The sequence below is a fragment of the Conger conger genome, chromosome 9, assembly GCF_963514075.1.
Source record: "Conger conger chromosome 9, fConCon1.1, whole genome shotgun sequence".
NCBI lineage: Eukaryota > Metazoa > Chordata > Actinopteri > Anguilliformes > Congridae > Conger > Conger conger.
In genome coordinates this window covers 18,528,214-18,547,001 of record NC_083768.1, presented here as the reverse complement: position 1 = coordinate 18,547,001, position 18,788 = coordinate 18,528,214, and the positions used below count along the sequence as shown (strand labels likewise).

The following is an 18,788-nucleotide window of genomic DNA, read 5'->3' as shown; positions in this document are numbered from 1 at the left end:
ATGCATACATGGAATCCAAAACAAAAAAAAACGCTTTTGGATCCCTGTACCACACAATCAACTCATTGCGTTTAACTAGGCCTTTGCGGCAATGCTGGACCCAATGACGACAAGGCCCGACTGAGTAAAGCTCCGGAGGGTTCCGTGACAAACGCGAGGTGAGCGGAGGACCTCGGGGACCTGGGCAGCCTCAGAGACTCTCGTGGGCCTTAATGCGGTTACGCCGGGGCGACAGGAGGGTGCTGAGTTGACTGGAAACACGATTTTCTAATGAACTAATCCGACTGGAAAATGGAAAAGCACAAAAATGCACGCACACCGTCAGCCTGACTCATTTAGTTAAATTAGGGAAGTTTGGGAAGGCAAAAAATGCAAAGAATAAATCATGAATACATATAAATTTAAAAAAACATCACTTTCCTTCATCAGAGGGAGATAATAGGCGTTCACTGGGCAGCGTTAATGAAATCCTGCGGTCAAAGACAGTTTTTAGAAACGTTTGGTCATCTCGGCTCTGTCCCTTGGGGATTCTCGTGCGCAGAGAACTCAGTACACTTAATTAAAATCAGCTGACAGGACAGACGCTCTGATCCAGCTCATTTCATCAAGCGTTTGGGAATAAAAGGAGGGATTCATATCTTTGCAGTGGAAAATGTGCCATCCAGTCATTTGTAGATTCTTTTTTTTTTTTGGGTTGCGTGGTTCACAGACGGGATTGGAGCCAGGCTCTCTGGAGCCAAGAACCCCCATGATGCACTGGGAGCACAGAGAGCAGAGGAATAAAAACCCATGATGCACCAGGGTGTGTCCTTCCTGATTCAGGGTTAAGAAAAACAGAGCACACCCTTGTCTACATGATCTCCTGTAAATAAATATTTAAAAATTCATTAAAAGTGAAATTAAATTGTTAAACATTGTTCGTTTATATAACCCGCATGTAAGCCCGTATCCATTCCTACAGCCCATTAACTTTTATTTAGGAAACAGAAAATTCATTTCACCACACAATAAGGCTGGTTTCTGAATGACTGTTTATGCTTGCAATCAGGGCATATTGTTTCACTATTGAGGGAAACTCTTTTGGGAGTCCTGTGCGATGTTGTATCTGAAGCATCTCAGTCGCACTCCAGAGAGAGACCCAAAGTTTTAGTCGCTGATGCTGAACAAGAGCTCAGACAAAGCCGGCATGCATCATGTCAGTGACGCGAGCCCCCTCTGTCTCGGCCCAGCACTTCCGCTAAGCGAAGCTTCAGGCCAACCCCCATAAACAAGCCCAAAAAATAGAGCTCCATTAATAATGAAAGCTGTTCTGACTCGACCTTCCACTGACAAGTAAACTGGCCAATGTACTCTGACCTCTCCTGTGGGTGCCTGACTTCCCCCGTGTCACCACAAAATGGATGAACGACTTTACTTATGAACATTCTCCCTCGTTCACCCCCATTATGAGCAATTAATAACTGTCCCCTGGTGTTTCCATGTTGTGCTTCTCTCGCCATCTGCACAGCATGCGCTCCAAAAAAAAACCCCATGCAGGTTATTTAACATCTGTCAGCGCGAGTTTCAGGCCGCACGACGTTTAAACAATGCTGCTCAACATAGTTTATACGTGGAGCTGACGACGGCGGCGTGTTGAGACAGCCTGGCATGTTTTATATCAGCCCTTTAGCATGCACAAACTCTGCTAGCGCGGCACTTTTTAGCAACTGCGTTTTTGTTTCCCGGCTAGGTGTTAGCATACGATAAGCTTGTGTCCATGTTCTTTTTCCCCATGCTGCACCATGGCTTTTAGTGCTGGTGGTGAGGGCCTCGAGGCTAAAACGCACCATGCTAGCTAACACGCCAACTATGAGTGTACGGGGGTAGGAGGAGGAACCTGAGAGCTCGTGCCACGCAGAGAATGTTCTAACAGTGTGTGTTTTGTATACAGTAGATTAAGACCGCACACACTCACACACATACACACTCACGGTCTACCTGTTCTGTCCCCAGTTTTCTAAGAAACAACTTCCCTCAAAATAAGGGAACAATAGATGCTGTGGGAGGATGCATGTTTGGGTCACCGGCTTTGCACTTCCACGGTCATTCAATTTTGCCACGATATAATTGAAAGAATACAGTATTACTATATCATATACATGGAATACATGGCAAAGATCATGGAAGGACAGCTCATATATGACATGATCATTTTCATTAACATATTCATACAGTGTAGGTTGATTGAGCCCGCATGCTCAATGAATACCCTATGAGTGCCCATTAAGTAGCCTAACCTGCATGTCTTTGGATTGTGGAGTACCAGGAGGAAACCCACACAGACACGGGGAAAACATGCAAACTCCACACAGAAAGGCCCCGGCTGGGATTCAAATCCAGGACCTCCTTGCTGTGAGGCGACAGTGCTATCCACTGCACCACCGTGCCACCCACATGATGAATTCAGTCTATGACAGACCCCCACCCCACTAAGCGAGACAATAGTCTCACCGCAACATGGTTCACCCCAAGGAGGCTTTCTCAGGTCCTGGTCCCTGAATTCCGTCATGGAATCCCACCCCTCCCCCCAGTCTCCATGTAATCCAGCGCAATCCATTTCATGTGGAATTTCCAGAGTTACAACATCTTCACAATGATCTCCACGTAGTCTGCCTTACAGTACAGCATTGTTGTGTTTAACCCTTCAGTGATTTCAAGCCAGCCCCCCCACCCCCACCCCTTTAACATTCAGTTACCTTAATTACCTAAATAAGAGGTTTGCATAATAGCTGGGATGAAGTGAATTAATGCTAATGACAGAGATAAGAACATTCTAGAAGGGAGAGAATGATGGCCCATCATTTGTAAAGCCTGGTTCTTTTCACATAGCCTTGCCTCCTTGTGGAAAACCATCTAGATATGCCCCTTTTTGGGTGTTCTAATGTCTGCAATAAATTTGCCAAGTTACAGACCACCTGAAATTCAAGTCACAACACCCTGACAAAATATGATATAGTATGACATGTTTATGATTGTATTTAAAATTCTAATAAGCACACTTATATACAGTACATTAATTTGTAAAATGCAGCACAAGTTAAGTGCTGAGCAGTGTTCAGGACACTGCAGTTTTGTGGATTGCTTTCTGTGCTAGGATGGTGTCTTGGCACTCAAAAAGGATGACATCATTCTTGTACATCTGAACTTAACAATCAGCTCAGCAGGCTATGCAATGTTCTGCCACTGTACCCAAACTCCAGGCTGCAATTTAATGACCAATCGTTTTTATCAGCAGAGTGCTCCTCGTTCTAAAAACAGGCTTGCAGTATAATGCAGGTAATGTCATTAATGCGCCAGGGAAAGCCACTTGTTGTCCACTCAAAATGTCAATTTGGTACGTGAACAGAGCCTCAAGGAGACACAACAAGCAGGGACAGAAGCTGAAATCTACAAAGAGGCTTTTTGGAGTGAAGTGGTGAGGGGCTATGGGATGGGGCTACTGTATGGTGTGGGCCTAGGGTGTGGGTCTACTGTATGGTGTGGGGCTACTGTATGGTGTGGGGCTATGTTGTTGGCCTACTGTATGGTGTGGGGCTATGTTGTTGGCCTACTGTATGGTGTGGGGCTACTGTATGGTGTGGGGCTATGTTGTTGGCCTACTGTATGGTGTGGGGCTATGGTGTGGGCCTACTGTATGGTGTGGGGCTATGTTGTTGGCCTACTGTATGGTGTGGGGCTATGTTGTTGGCCTACTGTATGGTGTGGGGCTATGGTGTGTGCCTACTGTATGGTGTGGGGCTATGGTGTGTGCCTACTGTATGGTGTGGGGCTATGGGATGGGTCTTACCTGCCAAGCTCCATTGTTTTGTGAAAGAATATGCCCAATTTTACAACTGGCTACTGTAAATGAGCATTATATAAAACCTACGCCTTTCACAGCCTGTATCCAGCTTGATAGACATGCTGTCTCTAACCAGACACTCTAGAGATCAATGCCCCTAATTTGGCCCCCACATTGCCTGGAACAGTAATAATAATCAATAAAAAACTATATTCAGGTTTGTTTATTACCAGGTTTCACACAGTAACTCACAACGGTTTCCACAGGGAATTAAGAAATTACTCAATTTTGGGGGGAAATATATTCCCCATTCCCTTAAGGCAATAAAGTTCATACATGCGTAACAATCTTAAAGATGACAAGTTCACAAAGTACTTTTGAACCCAGTGGCTCACTAAAACGGGTTGGCGATAAATGGGGTTGTGTTAAAAGAAAAATTGCACATGAAAATGTAAATGAACATGGAGTACCTGGGAAGGGGCTTAAATAAACTGGCTGTCAGAAAATCTTTAGCGCGGGGAATACTGTACATTCCGCCACGCCGTTCCTGCAATTGAGAGAACCTGGGGAGTAGCCAAGATTATCCCCTACGCCTCTCCCTCTCTCTTTCTCTCCCTCTCTCCCTCTCTCCGTCTCTTTCATTTACTCTAACCTCACTCTTTCACAGCCTCCTCGCTTTCACCCCCTTGCTCTTCCTCAATCTCGCAACGCATATCAGCAATTTATACGATGATAAAAAAAATGTAGTTCCAAATCTTTAATAACATTACAAAGGATGGGGGATTCAGTCTTTATGAGAAACTCAGAGCTGTCCTACTTTCTCACATGGCACGTTGCTCAGAAACTGGCAGTCAGAGTATCCGCGTTCTTTTCGATGACCTACATGAGGCCAGACTCCAAACTGAATTCCCCTAGTGACAGGCTACAGAAACTTATCCCTTGGACAAAAAGGTGAGAGAATGTCACTGAACCTTGGAAATTCTCATTAACCAGCATTGGGAAACAGTCAAAATGTTCAACACATGTACTGTATACTGGCTTATGGCATCCTGATGCAAGATTCTTTTAATTCATGAAAGCTCATTTGTTTTACTTGACTGACCCAGACTTCAAGATTTACAAATTTGTTTAAATGTGATCAAACTAGATTAGATGTCCATAGATGCTCAATGTGTGATTTTTAGTTACAGCAGGTAAGTAAGAGTAAGAGTAAGAGTTCTGGAATGCTTACCTGGAATGAATTTATGGTTTTGAGTTTCTTTCCTTCCTGACCAATAATGGCAGATGATCATAATACCATAAATCATAAACCTGAGCGGACACAGGTGTTGAATTCAGTTCCTCACTGCTGCCAGTCTCAACGTTTGCACCAAAAATTTGTCGGAAAGTTTGCTGCCCCGTTTCAACTGATCAATCCCAAATGTTTGAACAGAGGCACCCATTAAAAATTATTCCATAAATTGCTTTTACTTCATTGCGGGGGGGGGGGGGGGGAGGAGTGCCTAATTTGGGGAGAAAGAAAATGGAGGTGAGGGCGTGAGCCGGCTTCGACTAAAAATAACACGTATAACGTGACGTACAGTCGTTCCCCGTTAGCGACCACAGCGACACCAGTCTGGGCCGCTCCGGTGACACGCCTGCTGGCCTCCTGAGCCGCTGTTCCCACGGGGATGAGTGGGCCTGGGGTCGGGTCGACCCGGGTCAGCTGGTCCTTCCATGTTGGCTTCAGCGCCCGCCAGGGGGGGGACACGGAGATCTGGGTCTTACTGTACCGCTGCTCACACTTCGGCTGCGTTCAAAACCACACACTAAGCATACTACTCACATTACATTTCTATGAAAATCAGCCTGAAATTTAGTACGGGTAGTATGCTAGCATGCGGTTTCGAACACAGCCGTAGCCCTCCGTGTCCTCACAAAGCCCCCCCCCCGGCCCAATGACATTTCTGCGAAACGCACGCAGGTCGGGGTTAGAGAGCGCGCTCAGATTAACTCGCCCGAGCCCACGGTACTTTCGGCTACACCCTTCATCCCCGGCACCGGAGGGAACCTCCCGTCCTCAAGAGCAGAAACATTGAGCTCCGAATACGTCAGGATTAATTACGCCGTTAATGTGCGTTTATTGGCTTTAATGAGCCGCCCCGCCCCCCGACGTTAGCGAGCTCTGACGGGTTAACGTGTCTCCATAACTCAAGGGGACGTGCTAATCCCCAGTTGGCCGCTCGCCAGCACGCACCCTTCAACACGCAGCCGGCGTGGTTTAAAGGTACGGACCGTTTCAGGAGACCTGACAGAGGTAATCCTGCCGCTGAGGCATCGGACAGGGCCGCAGGGGCCGGTGTGGAGGCCTGCGTGCACCGTGTGTGTGTGTGTGTGTGTGTGTGTGTGGGTGTGTGCGTGTGTGTGTGCGTGTGCGTGTGTGTGCGTGTGTGTGTGCGTGTGTGCGTGTGTGCGGGTGTGTATGTGTAGGTGTGCGTGTGTGCGGGGGTGTATGTGTAGGTGTGCGTGTGTGTGGGGGCGCATGTGTAGGTGTGCGTGTGTGTGCGTGTGCATGTGTGTCTGTGTGCGTGTGCATGTGTGTGCGTGTGTGTGTGTGTGTGTGTGTGTGTGTGGGGGGGGGGTGTATGTGTAGGTGTGCGTGTGTGTGCGTGTGCATGTGTGTCCGTGTGCGTGTGTGCATATCTGTGGAACACCACATACCGGGAAAGAAAGGGTTTATAAGACCTATGCACGCTCAAACCGCACAATGACTTTCCACTACTTAACAAATAAGGAGGCTTTATGAGCTCATACATACACTCATACTTCACTGAACAATCTTAAGCAAAACATTTTGCTCTCTCTAAGTCAATACTGCAAAAAACCTGATTTTATGTTTCTTCAGAAAAAAACCAAAGCCATATCTTAACAGTGTAAAATAAGATGCCACTTTCAACTAAAAGCTATCCCATTACGTTACATCACCCATTTGCCGTACAGACATCTTTTTCCAAGATGAATTACAGGCCTTGCAGTTTAGCCATTTACACAGACGTGCAGTTTACTGCAGTGTTATTTAAACCCTGTCCTGAGAGGCACACTGTTTATTATGATTTTGGGTTCACCTGAACTGTCCCCTGATTACTTCTGATTGAGCCATGAACCGAACACTCTTGTTTATTTTAACGTTTCCACATGAAACCCGCAGCAGATTCGGTGTGAAGAAACACTGCTTTGGGAGGTGTGTTTACGCTAACACAAAGTCAACATTTGTTTAGGTCATGTCGAGTCCTGACTGGAGCCCAATTAGCCTGAATCGAATCAGATCAAAATGACAGAGCACTCATCTCTAACCGAAAACAGACTCCCGAGTCAGACTTTGCGAAAGGTTTCGCAGAGCAGTTCCGGCTTCGACAGGGGCCGAAACGGAGGGAGGGGAGCGGGGGACGCTCCGGTTCCTGGCGCGGCTCGCTGTCTGCGACTCCGCGGAGCGGCGAGGACAGGCTGTACCCGTCCGTGGCGTCTTGCCGATCAGACGACTCGGGAGGCTGACGGGTACCTTTCGCCGAAGCGATTCTGGGAACACGCCTCCGCTCACGCACACTTCTGAGAAGCTGCGCGGAACAGAAATGTCCGGGAGCCTGCCTGCTACCGAGGGCTTAAATATTTACCCTGAACACACAGGAGATGACAGGTGAATCAATAATGCAAGGGTTGGCCGGTCGGGGGGGTGGGACCGGCCGTGGCTGGCGGTGCAGAAGCGGGTGCTTTAAGAGGGGGGTTGTTTCTGTGAGGCTTGGTCATGGGCGTGGGCTTACGTCACTCTTCTTGCTCTGAACCGGACCCAAAGCTAGCAATTCTCATTATAGGTGCAATTCCCATTATTACATTACATTACATCATTGGCATTTGGCAGACGCTCTTATCCAGAGCAATGTACAGTTGATTAGACTAAGCAGGAGACAATCCTCCCCTGGAGCAATGCAGCCTTGCTCAAGGAGCAAACAGCTGTGCCGATCTTGTTGTGGCTACACCGGGATTAGAACCACCAACCTTGCGTGTCCCAGTCATGTACCTTAACCACTACGCTACAGGCCACCCCTGTATTAGTGCAATTTTACATATGGACGTTGTATGCTACTGAACCAAAACTAGTTTCCAGCCCGACACTCCACTGAGAAGCACCAGTACAAGAGTGCAATGCAGTGCTCCACCAGTTTCTCTGACTCTGACCCAGCTTCCCTTAGAGAGCTTCCAGAACAGGTGGCTGCAAAAAGAAGCGGTGCTGAGCCGAACGATGACAACCTTAAGCAAACAGAGAGTGGTTGAATGCCTCATGTGTGTGCAATGAGCTCTGAATGGCTAGTCGCAGCATGTCAATCAACAGACATCCACTGGTTGTATAGAAAAGGTTTCAAAATCTAACACATAAGGGGTGGCCCTTGGGTCAAATTAGAAGACTGAGCCAACAACGCAGAAGCTATGTAACAGGTTAGGCACACAAGGATGTCCTTTGGAAACCGGCAACCCATGACTTGGAGGACTGAACACATTTTTAATATCTATAACATGTTCGCTCTTAATAGTTGGCCAAGTTATTGAAGATGAACTTTGAGTTTAAACAACAAAATAGGCAGGCAGTTACATGGCCACCCCCATCAATAAGCCAAACAATCTCAACTTGTAGGAAGACTGTCCGGCACTCCCCGACAAGCTTTGCAGTTAAGAGAGGGAGAAATACTGTCTCTCTCTCGACAGCCATCAGGAGGAGTTGTAGCCCCTTCCCTGTCAGAGTGGGCAGACGGAGGTCGCAGGGTCACAAGGGCACAGGCACGGGCACCCTGAGCTGCACCACTCATACCATTACCCCTTTGACAAACACCACAGAGAACAACCAGCATAGGCACGGGAGAGGTCCGCAGGGGGTCCTACCCGTTTCCCACACAAAGGAAACCAAGCACCTGTGTGCACGCCCGTTCTCTAGAGCCCGGTCTCTAGAGCCCGGTCTCTGCCGCTCCTCTCTCGCGGGGACGGAAGCCTGTAAACTTCAGCCTCGGATCCTCGCCCACGCGGGAGACAGAGCCGGGAGGGTGACCGCGGGCGGAGCCGTGCGGATGGCGGCGATGACCCCCCCCCCCGGCCGCCACGCATCCCTGCACAGGACAGGGCGGGCAGGCGGGAGCCGCGCAGATCCAGAGGTCGATTACCCGCGTGTCTCTGGCGTGAAGACACGCGCAGGCATGTGCCGAAACGCATGTGCACCCGGAGCACGTATGTACACACACGCGTGTGCCGGTACGTGCACATTCACACGCAAGCTCACACGAGCACCCCCACAACTCTCGCACGCACATGCAAGCGCTGGTGCCGGTGTTTCTCCTGCTGCGCTCAACTGTGAAACCATAAATTCATTTAGAAGCAATTGAGAGACACATTTTAGGAAGAATTCTCCCAAGCAAAATCTCCAAACAGCGAAACTCGCTTTCTGAAAAAAGCTAAGTGAGTAGTTTAGGCTAATAAAAGAATGCCGACAATGAGGATGTATTTTAGACTACGAATGGCAATCACACCACTCCAAGATTACCATTTCATCTTCACCCAGAGAAAGAAGGAACCCCTTTCTTCCACTGCAGCAAAAGAACTTCAGGAGCACTCTATGATGGATGACTGATGTGACAAGTAAGATAGGATAGATAGATATTCTGAAGGAGATTTAATGATAAGCAAGGTACCAGGGGTTCAGTCATCGACAGTTCACAGTGCGCTGTAGGCAATAGGAAATTTCCATAACAAAACATTTTTCATAATACTCCAGCCTGTTTAAATAAAGAATGGAGTTACCACCAAGGCAAGCAATCTGTTGGGTTATGACAGTGTCTCACAAAAATAATAACAAAACACAGACACGTAAATAATTTAAAAATGTCAAACAAAAAAAAAGAACATTAGAACAAAAAGTAACAGGAAGCCCCCCCCCCCCCCAAGAGGACTTCAGGTACAAAATAAAAATCCTAAAAGCCCTGCAGAGCTGCTACATAATGTAAGAGCTAAGCAGAGGCCTGTGTGGTGTGCGTGAGAGCAGGGCCCGATCCGGCACACGCTCATGAAAGAACCAGAGACGTCCCCCCGCTGTTCTGTGACAGGTCTCTACAGGAGCGCCCGCCCGAACCAGACACATCCACAAAAAGAACAAAAACTCAGGCAAAGTTAGACTGAACAGGGCACGTGCCAGTACATCGCCCTCCAAAGGACCGCAAACTTGGTCGTGCCGTAGGTCTGTCCGACTAAGAATTCTCTACGCTCAAAAACGGTTCTCCCCTCTAAATGTCCTGTATATGAAGCAGCAACTGCATTTAGGAAAGGTGACCGGTTTTAGCTGCAATGTGAACTAATGGACTTACGACATAGTTGGTATGTTACAGAATGTTTCTGAAGAGTATGGCTTAGGCCTACAATACAGAGGTAGATGTGCTTCATTGCTGTACTGCAGTTTAGTCCTTTCTCATTTGCCGTGATAGATCTGAATTAGTTCCTCTTCTACAGACAAGAGCAGATCCAGTAAAATAAAAGAAAAACGAACAGCGCCAACTTCCTGTCATTGCGAGCCATCTGGCGTCGTACAAAAGCACATGGCTTTAGCGCGAGCAGCACTTTTTCTTTCAGCAAACTTGGCATGGGGCGGAAGCAAACATCACATTTAATAAGCGAACACGTAGCTGAGATCCTAAACCGATAGCTGGTTTGTTAGTAAACACACAGCGGATCCTCCAAATCTGGGTCTCATCAGGGCCTTGCACCCCGGAGACAGTGAGCGCCACCACAGCGGTCACCTCCCACTCAACCCAGCGTTTCAGCGCTTCAGCGACAAGCCTTCAGATGGCCACCAGCTCCTTCTCCTGCCAGCAGTTATGTTTTTCAGGGGGAAAAAAACAGTCCCACATTTTCTCTTTGCGAATTTGGCAGGAGAGTTGAGTGCTGTCAGTTTAGTTCATCGAATACACTGGCTATCATACAATAACAATGTAATGACCTTCCATTGCACGGTTGTAGAGGGAATACTATAATGACTTTCAGGTCTTTTAGAAGTATACTAAATGAGGGCTTGGGTTTCAGTAGTAGTATTACTATTAGTATTCAGCATTGTGCATTCAGATATCCAGTAGGCTAATTAACCTGTCACCAACCAGTGCCAGGGGCTCGATCAGGTGATTGTGCCGCTATGATGTCACTTCCTTGAGAACACAAAACCAGGTATAAGACTTAAGCAAACATAAGTCAGCTGTAGCCAGTGTAAATCTTAGCCCTTTAGGACAACTGCAGAGCAGATCTATACCGCACTTACAAATGTCTGGCACCAACATTAAAATCGATGTCACATGCCAATGGACGGAGGAGCAACAGGCCCAAACATGACTACGCAGCCTAATGTACGCAAAGGAGATGGCGACAGAGACAAATTCAATCCAGGGCCATGTGCGAAACGGCTTACTCGCCTACTATTGACTACGCCACTTTTTTACTCAATAGTAGGTAAGTAGGCGGTTTCGGAGAAGGCCCAAGTCTTTCCAAGCATCCCGATAAATGTCGAAATGCGTTTCACACCAGATTATTTATTAATATCCGTCCCTTTTCCAGAGTAATCAACAGTCCCTTACAGTAAAGAGTGAAACAGCACCATGTGGTGCCAATTAAGAAAATACATGTTTTCCCAGAATATCCACCACAGTGTCGCCACATGTCTCAGCAACCCAAGAGACTGATTATGCAGCTCTGCCTCGACCTCGTGTGACCGTGTGTCGATTTCCAGTCAGGCTAACTATAGCGCACTCAGAAAACCTGCTGATGCGCCACAGGTTAAACGGGAGTGAGTCACTAGTTAAATTAGATACTCGTGATAGAGTGCCAGTATGCACAGCGCTTTCAAGACCAAACCGCACAGGTTACAGTACTGCTGCAAGAGTCACAAGGTACCAATTCAAACAGGCAAACAGAGACCATCAGAGACCACATCAAAGTCTGTCTAAAACACATTCAGTGGAGCCAAACCGCAAGTGACCATATGACTTGCTGAAAGAAATCACGCCTTTAAGCATAATAGGGAAACTGACTAACGACGGTCATGACGAAAGAAGACTCCAAAGGGCCCACCATCAAAAGCGCCAGGCTAAGAGTCGTGCAGGGCAGAGATAAAAAGCGCGGAAAATAAGAGTCCTTCCAGGACAAGGCGGCTAATCTTGGGGTGGGAAAAAGCGTTTGGAACGGCGTGTGGAAATGACTCGGAGGGGAGGCAGCCTCAGGGTGGAAAACGAAGAGATAGGATCTTCCGCGGGAAGGAAGGGCGAGGTTTGGAGGTCTGACTGTCGCGGAGCGCGTGTGAAAGGGAAGAGCTTTTCTCTGTTTAGGTGGCGCTGGAAGGAAGCGGGGTCCGGGGGAGACGGCGGGGGGGACGCGAGAGCGCCAGCTGGGGGAAAGAAGCGCCCGCAGGCGGACGAGTGGGGGGGGGAGAGTCCTTGACTCCAGATCCTTTCTCAAGGAAAGCGCTGTGGGAAAGCGGACAGTTCTTCGTCATGCATCTCCAAACGAGCTCCGCCACAAAGCTTTAAACCTGCTCTTCGCCTCGCCCTTTCCTGTCTGCTGTCTCATGCTTAATCCCATATAGAAAATAAATACATTTTAAGGTTCATTTCTAATGGATGCGATAAGTGAATTGTTTCATTTCATACTATATTTCAAAATGAATAGTGAAATACATTCAAAATATATTTGAAATACTATTTAGAAATATACTTGGAATACTATTTAGAAATATATTTGATAAATGCATTTAAACATATGAATAACCTGTGTGACCGTCACACTATGCTAGCTGCAGTTATAAAACAAATCATATGCAGGAAAGAGGCTTCTGGGAATGGCTGCAAACTGTACCCATTGGGTAAACACTGGAGAGACTGCCCGTACACCACCGGTAATGAGAGCATTTCCTGCAAATATGACACTGCAAACCTGACTGGCTGACATTTACCTTTAATGGGCTATGTGGTGCTTTTGTTTCACTGAAGATACTGTGAGTTGTGGTCAAGCTGAGATAATGGTGGCCACAATAACCATGCCCCCCACCCCCCCTTTACATGACTCATTTCTCACAGGCCAACTATTCTGTTCTGTTTTTCTTCAAAATTGCAGAATTAATGGCTGTATCCATTTCCTGTTATGGACCAAATGCACATTCTCATCATTGTTTTAGAGTTCTGTTTTTGGCTGACCTGATTTCCTCTGTGTTGATTAATGTAAAAAGAAATGCCCATTTAAAGAAAATGATGAGCAAACAGAAATCCATAAAGCCCGTTGTGTTTGAATAACACAACCACAACAAGCCCCGCAATTTACCTTGAGCCTGGGAAGAAACGAGCGGGCTGAAAATGTACAAAACGTACGCACTCAGCGACCTCCATCAACTGTGGCCAACGCTATGGAAAGCCAAAAGCCTTTCCCAGTGCCTCAATTCAGAAATGTCATCGGCCACCATTCATAAATGGTGTTTGGTTGCCAGCTGGCATAAATAAATGGTGTACGGGTACACGCTCCTGTGAGCCACCCACCAAGAGGCTTTAATTTACACCTGGTGACGTACATTCATTCAGAACTGAGATGCTGGGGAAAGCCCTTTTGGGTTTCCATACCTTGCAGCTACGCACTGCTGCTGGAGTGGATCAACTGCCACTCTCGTCATGGGAATAATAAAATAGTAATAATAATAATAATAATTTGGATCTCCAAAAACCTGTTATACAAAGATACAAATGACAAAAGCTCATGTTGGTCCTACCAGCTGGCTGGGAGCTGCTGCAGATGACCCCTCCGCAGTGTCTGCAGGATTACCTCACGCTAATCGCACTCATTATGAGAGGCTTCTGAATACAAGGAGAGGCTGATCCACCAAGCTTCTAATTACGCACTGATTTCACCGCCATACCACCCAGGGAGAGAGGGGGGGGGAGAGTGAGAGAGAGACAGAGAGAGAGGGGCAGAGAGAGGGAGTGAGAGGGAGACAGACAGACAGACAGACAGAGTGATTGAGTGAGTGAGGCAGAGAGAGGGGGAGAGGGAGAGAGGGAGAGAGAGAGAAGCAGAGGGGGGGAGAGAGAGAGAGACAGACAGACAGAGAGAGAGAGTGAGTGAGGCAGAGGCGGAGAGAGAGAGAGAGAGAGAGAATGAGGCAGAGAGGGAGTGGCGCCAGGCGCCCAGGCCCACAGCGTGCCTGTATCTGGATGGGTGCCAGGCTTTACAGGTGGAGCTGCCTGTGCCGGTCTACAAGTGCAAATGGCTGAACCAGCGCACCAGCACAAGGCCCTGTGGGCGAGTTCTCCTCTCCTCCTGTTTCACTTCAAACACACTCAGTGAAACGCCCTCTGGTTCTAACTGAATGAGAAGTGCTAAGATAGACTACACAAGCATCCCGTTGGCACACCTCACTCATCTGTCCTGAAATTACAACATGAAAAATCGAAATCTCATTATGTACCAACTACAGTATGTAGTTACATCGCAATTATGTATGAAATGACACAATTAAAAAAAGGCCACAGTGATGTAGTGCTGCCAAAGGTGTGAATAGTATCCGCAGAGAGGTTAATACACACGCACCCAGTGACCCTTGAGACGTCTGGACCAGCTTAACAGCCTAAATAGAAGGATGAACAGTCCACACACAGCTCTAAATAAGGGAACTGGGTCGGCAAGCCTTTTATAATGTCAAGGTAGACCTGTTTCGTTAACCATCCGTTCTGCAACCCTTAACAGCGATGGGAGAAAAGGCCAGTTTATAGTTAGGCATTGTATGATCAGCCGATGGATATCGCTACAGTACAATGTCCCCAACATTACATTATCACTTTTGAACGCCATTGCTCATAACATATAAACTAAGAACGCGTCGCCGAAGTGGAGTCACTGCAAGCTCAAGGCATGGAAGCTAGCTGGTGACACTTCACAAAAGACAATTACAGCTGAGATGCTCTATAATAAGGTCGCCATGATAGTGACGGCATCGAATTGATCCCTCGTTCTAGAATAAACCAAAAGTTGTTGCGACCGACCGTCAAACTGATAAAGCGGCCTGAGGCGCGAGTCTTACGTATGTGCCGGAGGGCTGACACTGAGGTAAGGATCCGGGGCTGAGGATGGGCGAGCCGGCAGGACTGCAGAGCTCGGGGAAGGGGTTGGGGATGGCGGGAAGCGAAGACGTCCGCAGCTCCTCTTCCTGAAGTCTCCTGTGGGGGAGCAGGGCAAACACGGGCGATTAAAGACCGCAAAGAGGTTCAGCGTGAGTGTTACCGGGCACCTAATGAGGCTGCGCGCTTCTGGTCATCGTTTAACCCGGGGAGACTGAGGAAGCATTCATAACGAGATGAGCTTCTTAAGGTCCATTTACTGTGTTCTGCCTTCAATCGTCTTGTGTCCTGCGCTTGGACTCGCAAGCATTTACTTCCACATCATCAACAGACTGAACCCTTGTGTCCACAGGGTCAAACGCAATCCAGTCTCACTAGAGCCCCTGGGATAAACCATAAATCAATGCTTTTCATGGAGGAACAAGGTGTTACTGATCAATAAATCGATGAATAACTGATTTACGACTTCACAGTCCAGAGAGGCTATTTCTTCAGTCCACGACACTCATTTTTACTACATATGATAATAGATTTTTTGCTGTAATATATGTGTAGCGTTTAAGTTTGTTTCGGACTTCTGATTTCATAACAGCAGGGTAACAAAAAGACTCATAAGACAATCCTGTTGGTGTGCCACATCTATAATACTGCATATTAAAAAAACCGCAATGTTTAACTTTTTCTGATGATAGGGTCACTCTAGGAAAAGTCATCAGCTTTTCACTGCTGTTAAACTCAGGATAGGGTCATTTTTGATAGGAGGGTTGAGGACAAATTTTGACGGAATCCAGACTGAAGTGAAAAACAAGTGTGATTGAATGCAGGCCAACATTGAGGACTGTTGATTTACTCCAGGCGTTTGCATGAAGCCATGATGTCTAACCAACTCTTTATTTGGAAACAAACCCCAGGGACAAACAAGAATTTACCAAGAAAATAACTTTAACATTAATTTCAAGTTCAGTTCAGTTGCACACGTCAAAACTACAGCAGTGAAGGAAAGTATGATTTGTCCTTTAAAATCATGAAAGGGATTGCTGAAGGGTTTTTTCTTGTATTGAACGCAGCATGCGACAAGGTAGAAAAAGAACCCGCTAAAAATCGACCGCACAGTGACAGTTCTGAAAGAACTGAAAAAGAATAGTAGATAAACAAGAATATTTAAAGTCAGGCGCATTGCTTGGGTTCATGACCACTTTAACAGATGACATCACCGATCCGCTGTTAAAAAATGCATACCCCCTCGTTAGAATAGCTTCGGCTCCACAGTAGCGCTCTACGCGGGGAGGTCTTTTGATTACCAGCAATATCCATCAAAGTGGTGCGAGAGCGCAGAAACGCGTAAGGAGAGCACTTAAACTCCCGGAGTGTTTTCTAATGACTTGTTCGATCAAAAAAAAAAAAAAAATGAGGGAGAAGTTTGCTGTCCGTCATGAAGTAATGCTCGTCCGCGGACCGCCGCCGACTCCGCTGAGACTCTCGGCTTTCTCCCCGGCCCTGAAAGTTTAATAAGGCGCGCGTTTGAAGGAGCAGCGTCTGAGCACCGGGCCGGGTGTTATCGGCAGGTCGGAGCTGAGGAGTAACCTCGGCGTGAACCCGAAAAAAAGAGCCGGTGAGAACACAACACCGTACGGCTCGTTATCCCCGCGGTGGTGTGGAGACGCACGAGCGGCTCAACGGGTTATTAGTTCAGTCCAGATTGTGCTACTGACTGGGAGCAGGTACTGGGGCTTCAAAGCCCGGCAGGCTGTTAGTTGACATCCAGTCCGTACCGCTGACTGGTAGCAAGTACTGAGGATTTAATCAAAGCCTGTCAGGTTAGCGGTTCACATCCAAATGACAGTGCAGTGGGTACTGATGGTTTAATTGGCGCTTTCAGACTCTACTACAATACTGGACACAGGAGCCCCATGATTACTTTCTTTGTTTCTTTTGGTGGTGGGCTTTGAATTTAATGGCATGTACTTCAGACACAATGCAGGGACAAGAGCATCCATGATATCATTCTCCACTGCAGGGTGTGGTCATCTGGCTTCCAGGCAAGAAAGTAGGATTAGCCGAGCATCCGGGGGTTGGAGGGGGTGGAACCGGGGTGAAGAACAGGGGCGAGGACGACTGGGGAATAATGTGAACATTTCCAAATCCAAAATCCGATTTTTACGGTTAGACCAGTACTTTGTTTGATTCACAACAATGGTAAAAAAAAAATATCAGTAGGTAGCATTACCAAATGCAATCTAAAATGGTGACAGGAACAGTACGATCAATACCCACGGTAATAACTGCGGTAGAGCAGCGATGACGGGGTCCGTACCTGACGGCGAGGATGTGCATGGGCTGGGAGCGGCGGACCTTCTGTTTGGGGGACGTGGGCTGCTGCTGGGCGGGGCCCGGCCGGCTGGCGGGGCCGTGCGTGTGCCCGCGGCGAAGCTGTCCGTTCTGGATCAGGGGGACGGACTCCGCCGCCACGCCACACGTGGAGTACAGGCTCTCAAAGGAGGAGTTCATGTCGTTCACCAGGGCCTCCAGGTCCACGTCGTCATCTACGGGTCAGAAGCAAAGAACGGGGTTAAACACCCAGCGTGCCGTCTCGAACAAACCCCCGGAATGTGCCCGCAGGTATTTGAGTAAGTATCACCGCTGCAACACTGTAAAGCAACATACAGTATTATTCCAAAGTAATGTTAAGAGTTTCCCAACATATTACTTTTCACTCCTTAGTCACGGGATTCATCAGCAAGTTTTAAAGTAGTCATTTTGAAGAAAGTGATGCGCCAAGGTTTGATGATATTATTATACAGTAGTGTGCAAAAATGTGGATACCCCTAGTCAAAAAACCTTTTACAATTAACATCTAAGTGAACAGAAGTGAACCTGACCTCTAAGTGGTACAATGTTAAACATTACACATTACACATTTCTTCAAATTTTAAAGCAAGATTATTTTTATTTTTTAGTTTCTGAATAATAAAAAAATGAAAAAGGCCCTGCGCAAAAGTTTGGGAACCCTGTCAGTTAGTACTTTGTAATTCCTTGGGCAACTATAACAGCTTGGAAACGCTTCCTGTAGCCAGCTAAGAGTCTTTCAATTCTCACTTTTGGAATCACATCCACAATTGGAAAGGTGTTTGTTCTTTTCAACAAAGGCTTGCCATTTTTTCTCCAAACTTGGGTGGTGGCCAAAAGGTTCAAAATTGGTTTTGTCAGTCCAAAGCACATTGTTCAGGCTTCTCAAGGATTTCTTTTGGGCTTAGTTTTGTGTTGAGGTCTTCTTTCTGGCAACTCTGCCAAGTAGGTCTTTGTTTTTTTAAAGTACATTGTATTGTTGTCCTGTGAGCAGCTAGACCTGCGTTTACTACTCTTTTTTATAGCTCTTTTGCAGTATTTCTCACCAGGTCTCAGGCCATTCTATCTGAAATCTTTCTTGGTCTTCCAGACCTTAACTTGCCTTTAACTGTTTAATTTCTCTTCCATTTTCTAATAATGTTTCTGACAGTGAAACACTGACACCCTAACAAGTACCTGGGTCTGGGGCCTTAGTAGTCATTCATTCATTCATTAATTCATTATCCTAACCTGCTTATCTTGAACAGGGTCGCAGGGGGCTGGAGCCTATCACAGCATACATTGGGCGAAAGGCAGGAATACAGCCTGGACAGGTCGCCAGTCCATCGCAGGGCACACACACCATTCACTCACACACTCATACCCACGGGCAATTTAGACTCTCCAATCAGCCTAACCTGCATGTCTTTGGATTGTGGGAGGAAACCGGAGTACCCGGAGGAAACCCACGCAGACACGGGGAGAACATG

The 18,788-nt window shown here is 47.2% G+C and overlaps 1 protein-coding gene across 2 annotated transcripts in view; it reads right to left on the bottom strand.

Moving 5' to 3' along the window:
* The window catches only part of LOC133136917 (growth factor receptor-bound protein 10-like), a 78,517-nt gene that overhangs the window by 21,287 nt on the left and 38,442 nt on the right, over positions 1–18,788 (bottom strand). For both annotated transcript variants that reach the window (XM_061254793.1, XM_061254795.1), the window contains 2 exons: positions 17,288–17,516; positions 14,937–15,072 (listed from right to left, as the gene is read on the bottom strand). In XM_061254793.1, the coding sequence (XP_061110777.1) occupies positions 14,937–15,072; positions 17,288–17,516 (365 nt within the window). The remainder of the gene's footprint in view (positions 1–14,936; positions 15,073–17,287; positions 17,517–18,788) is intronic.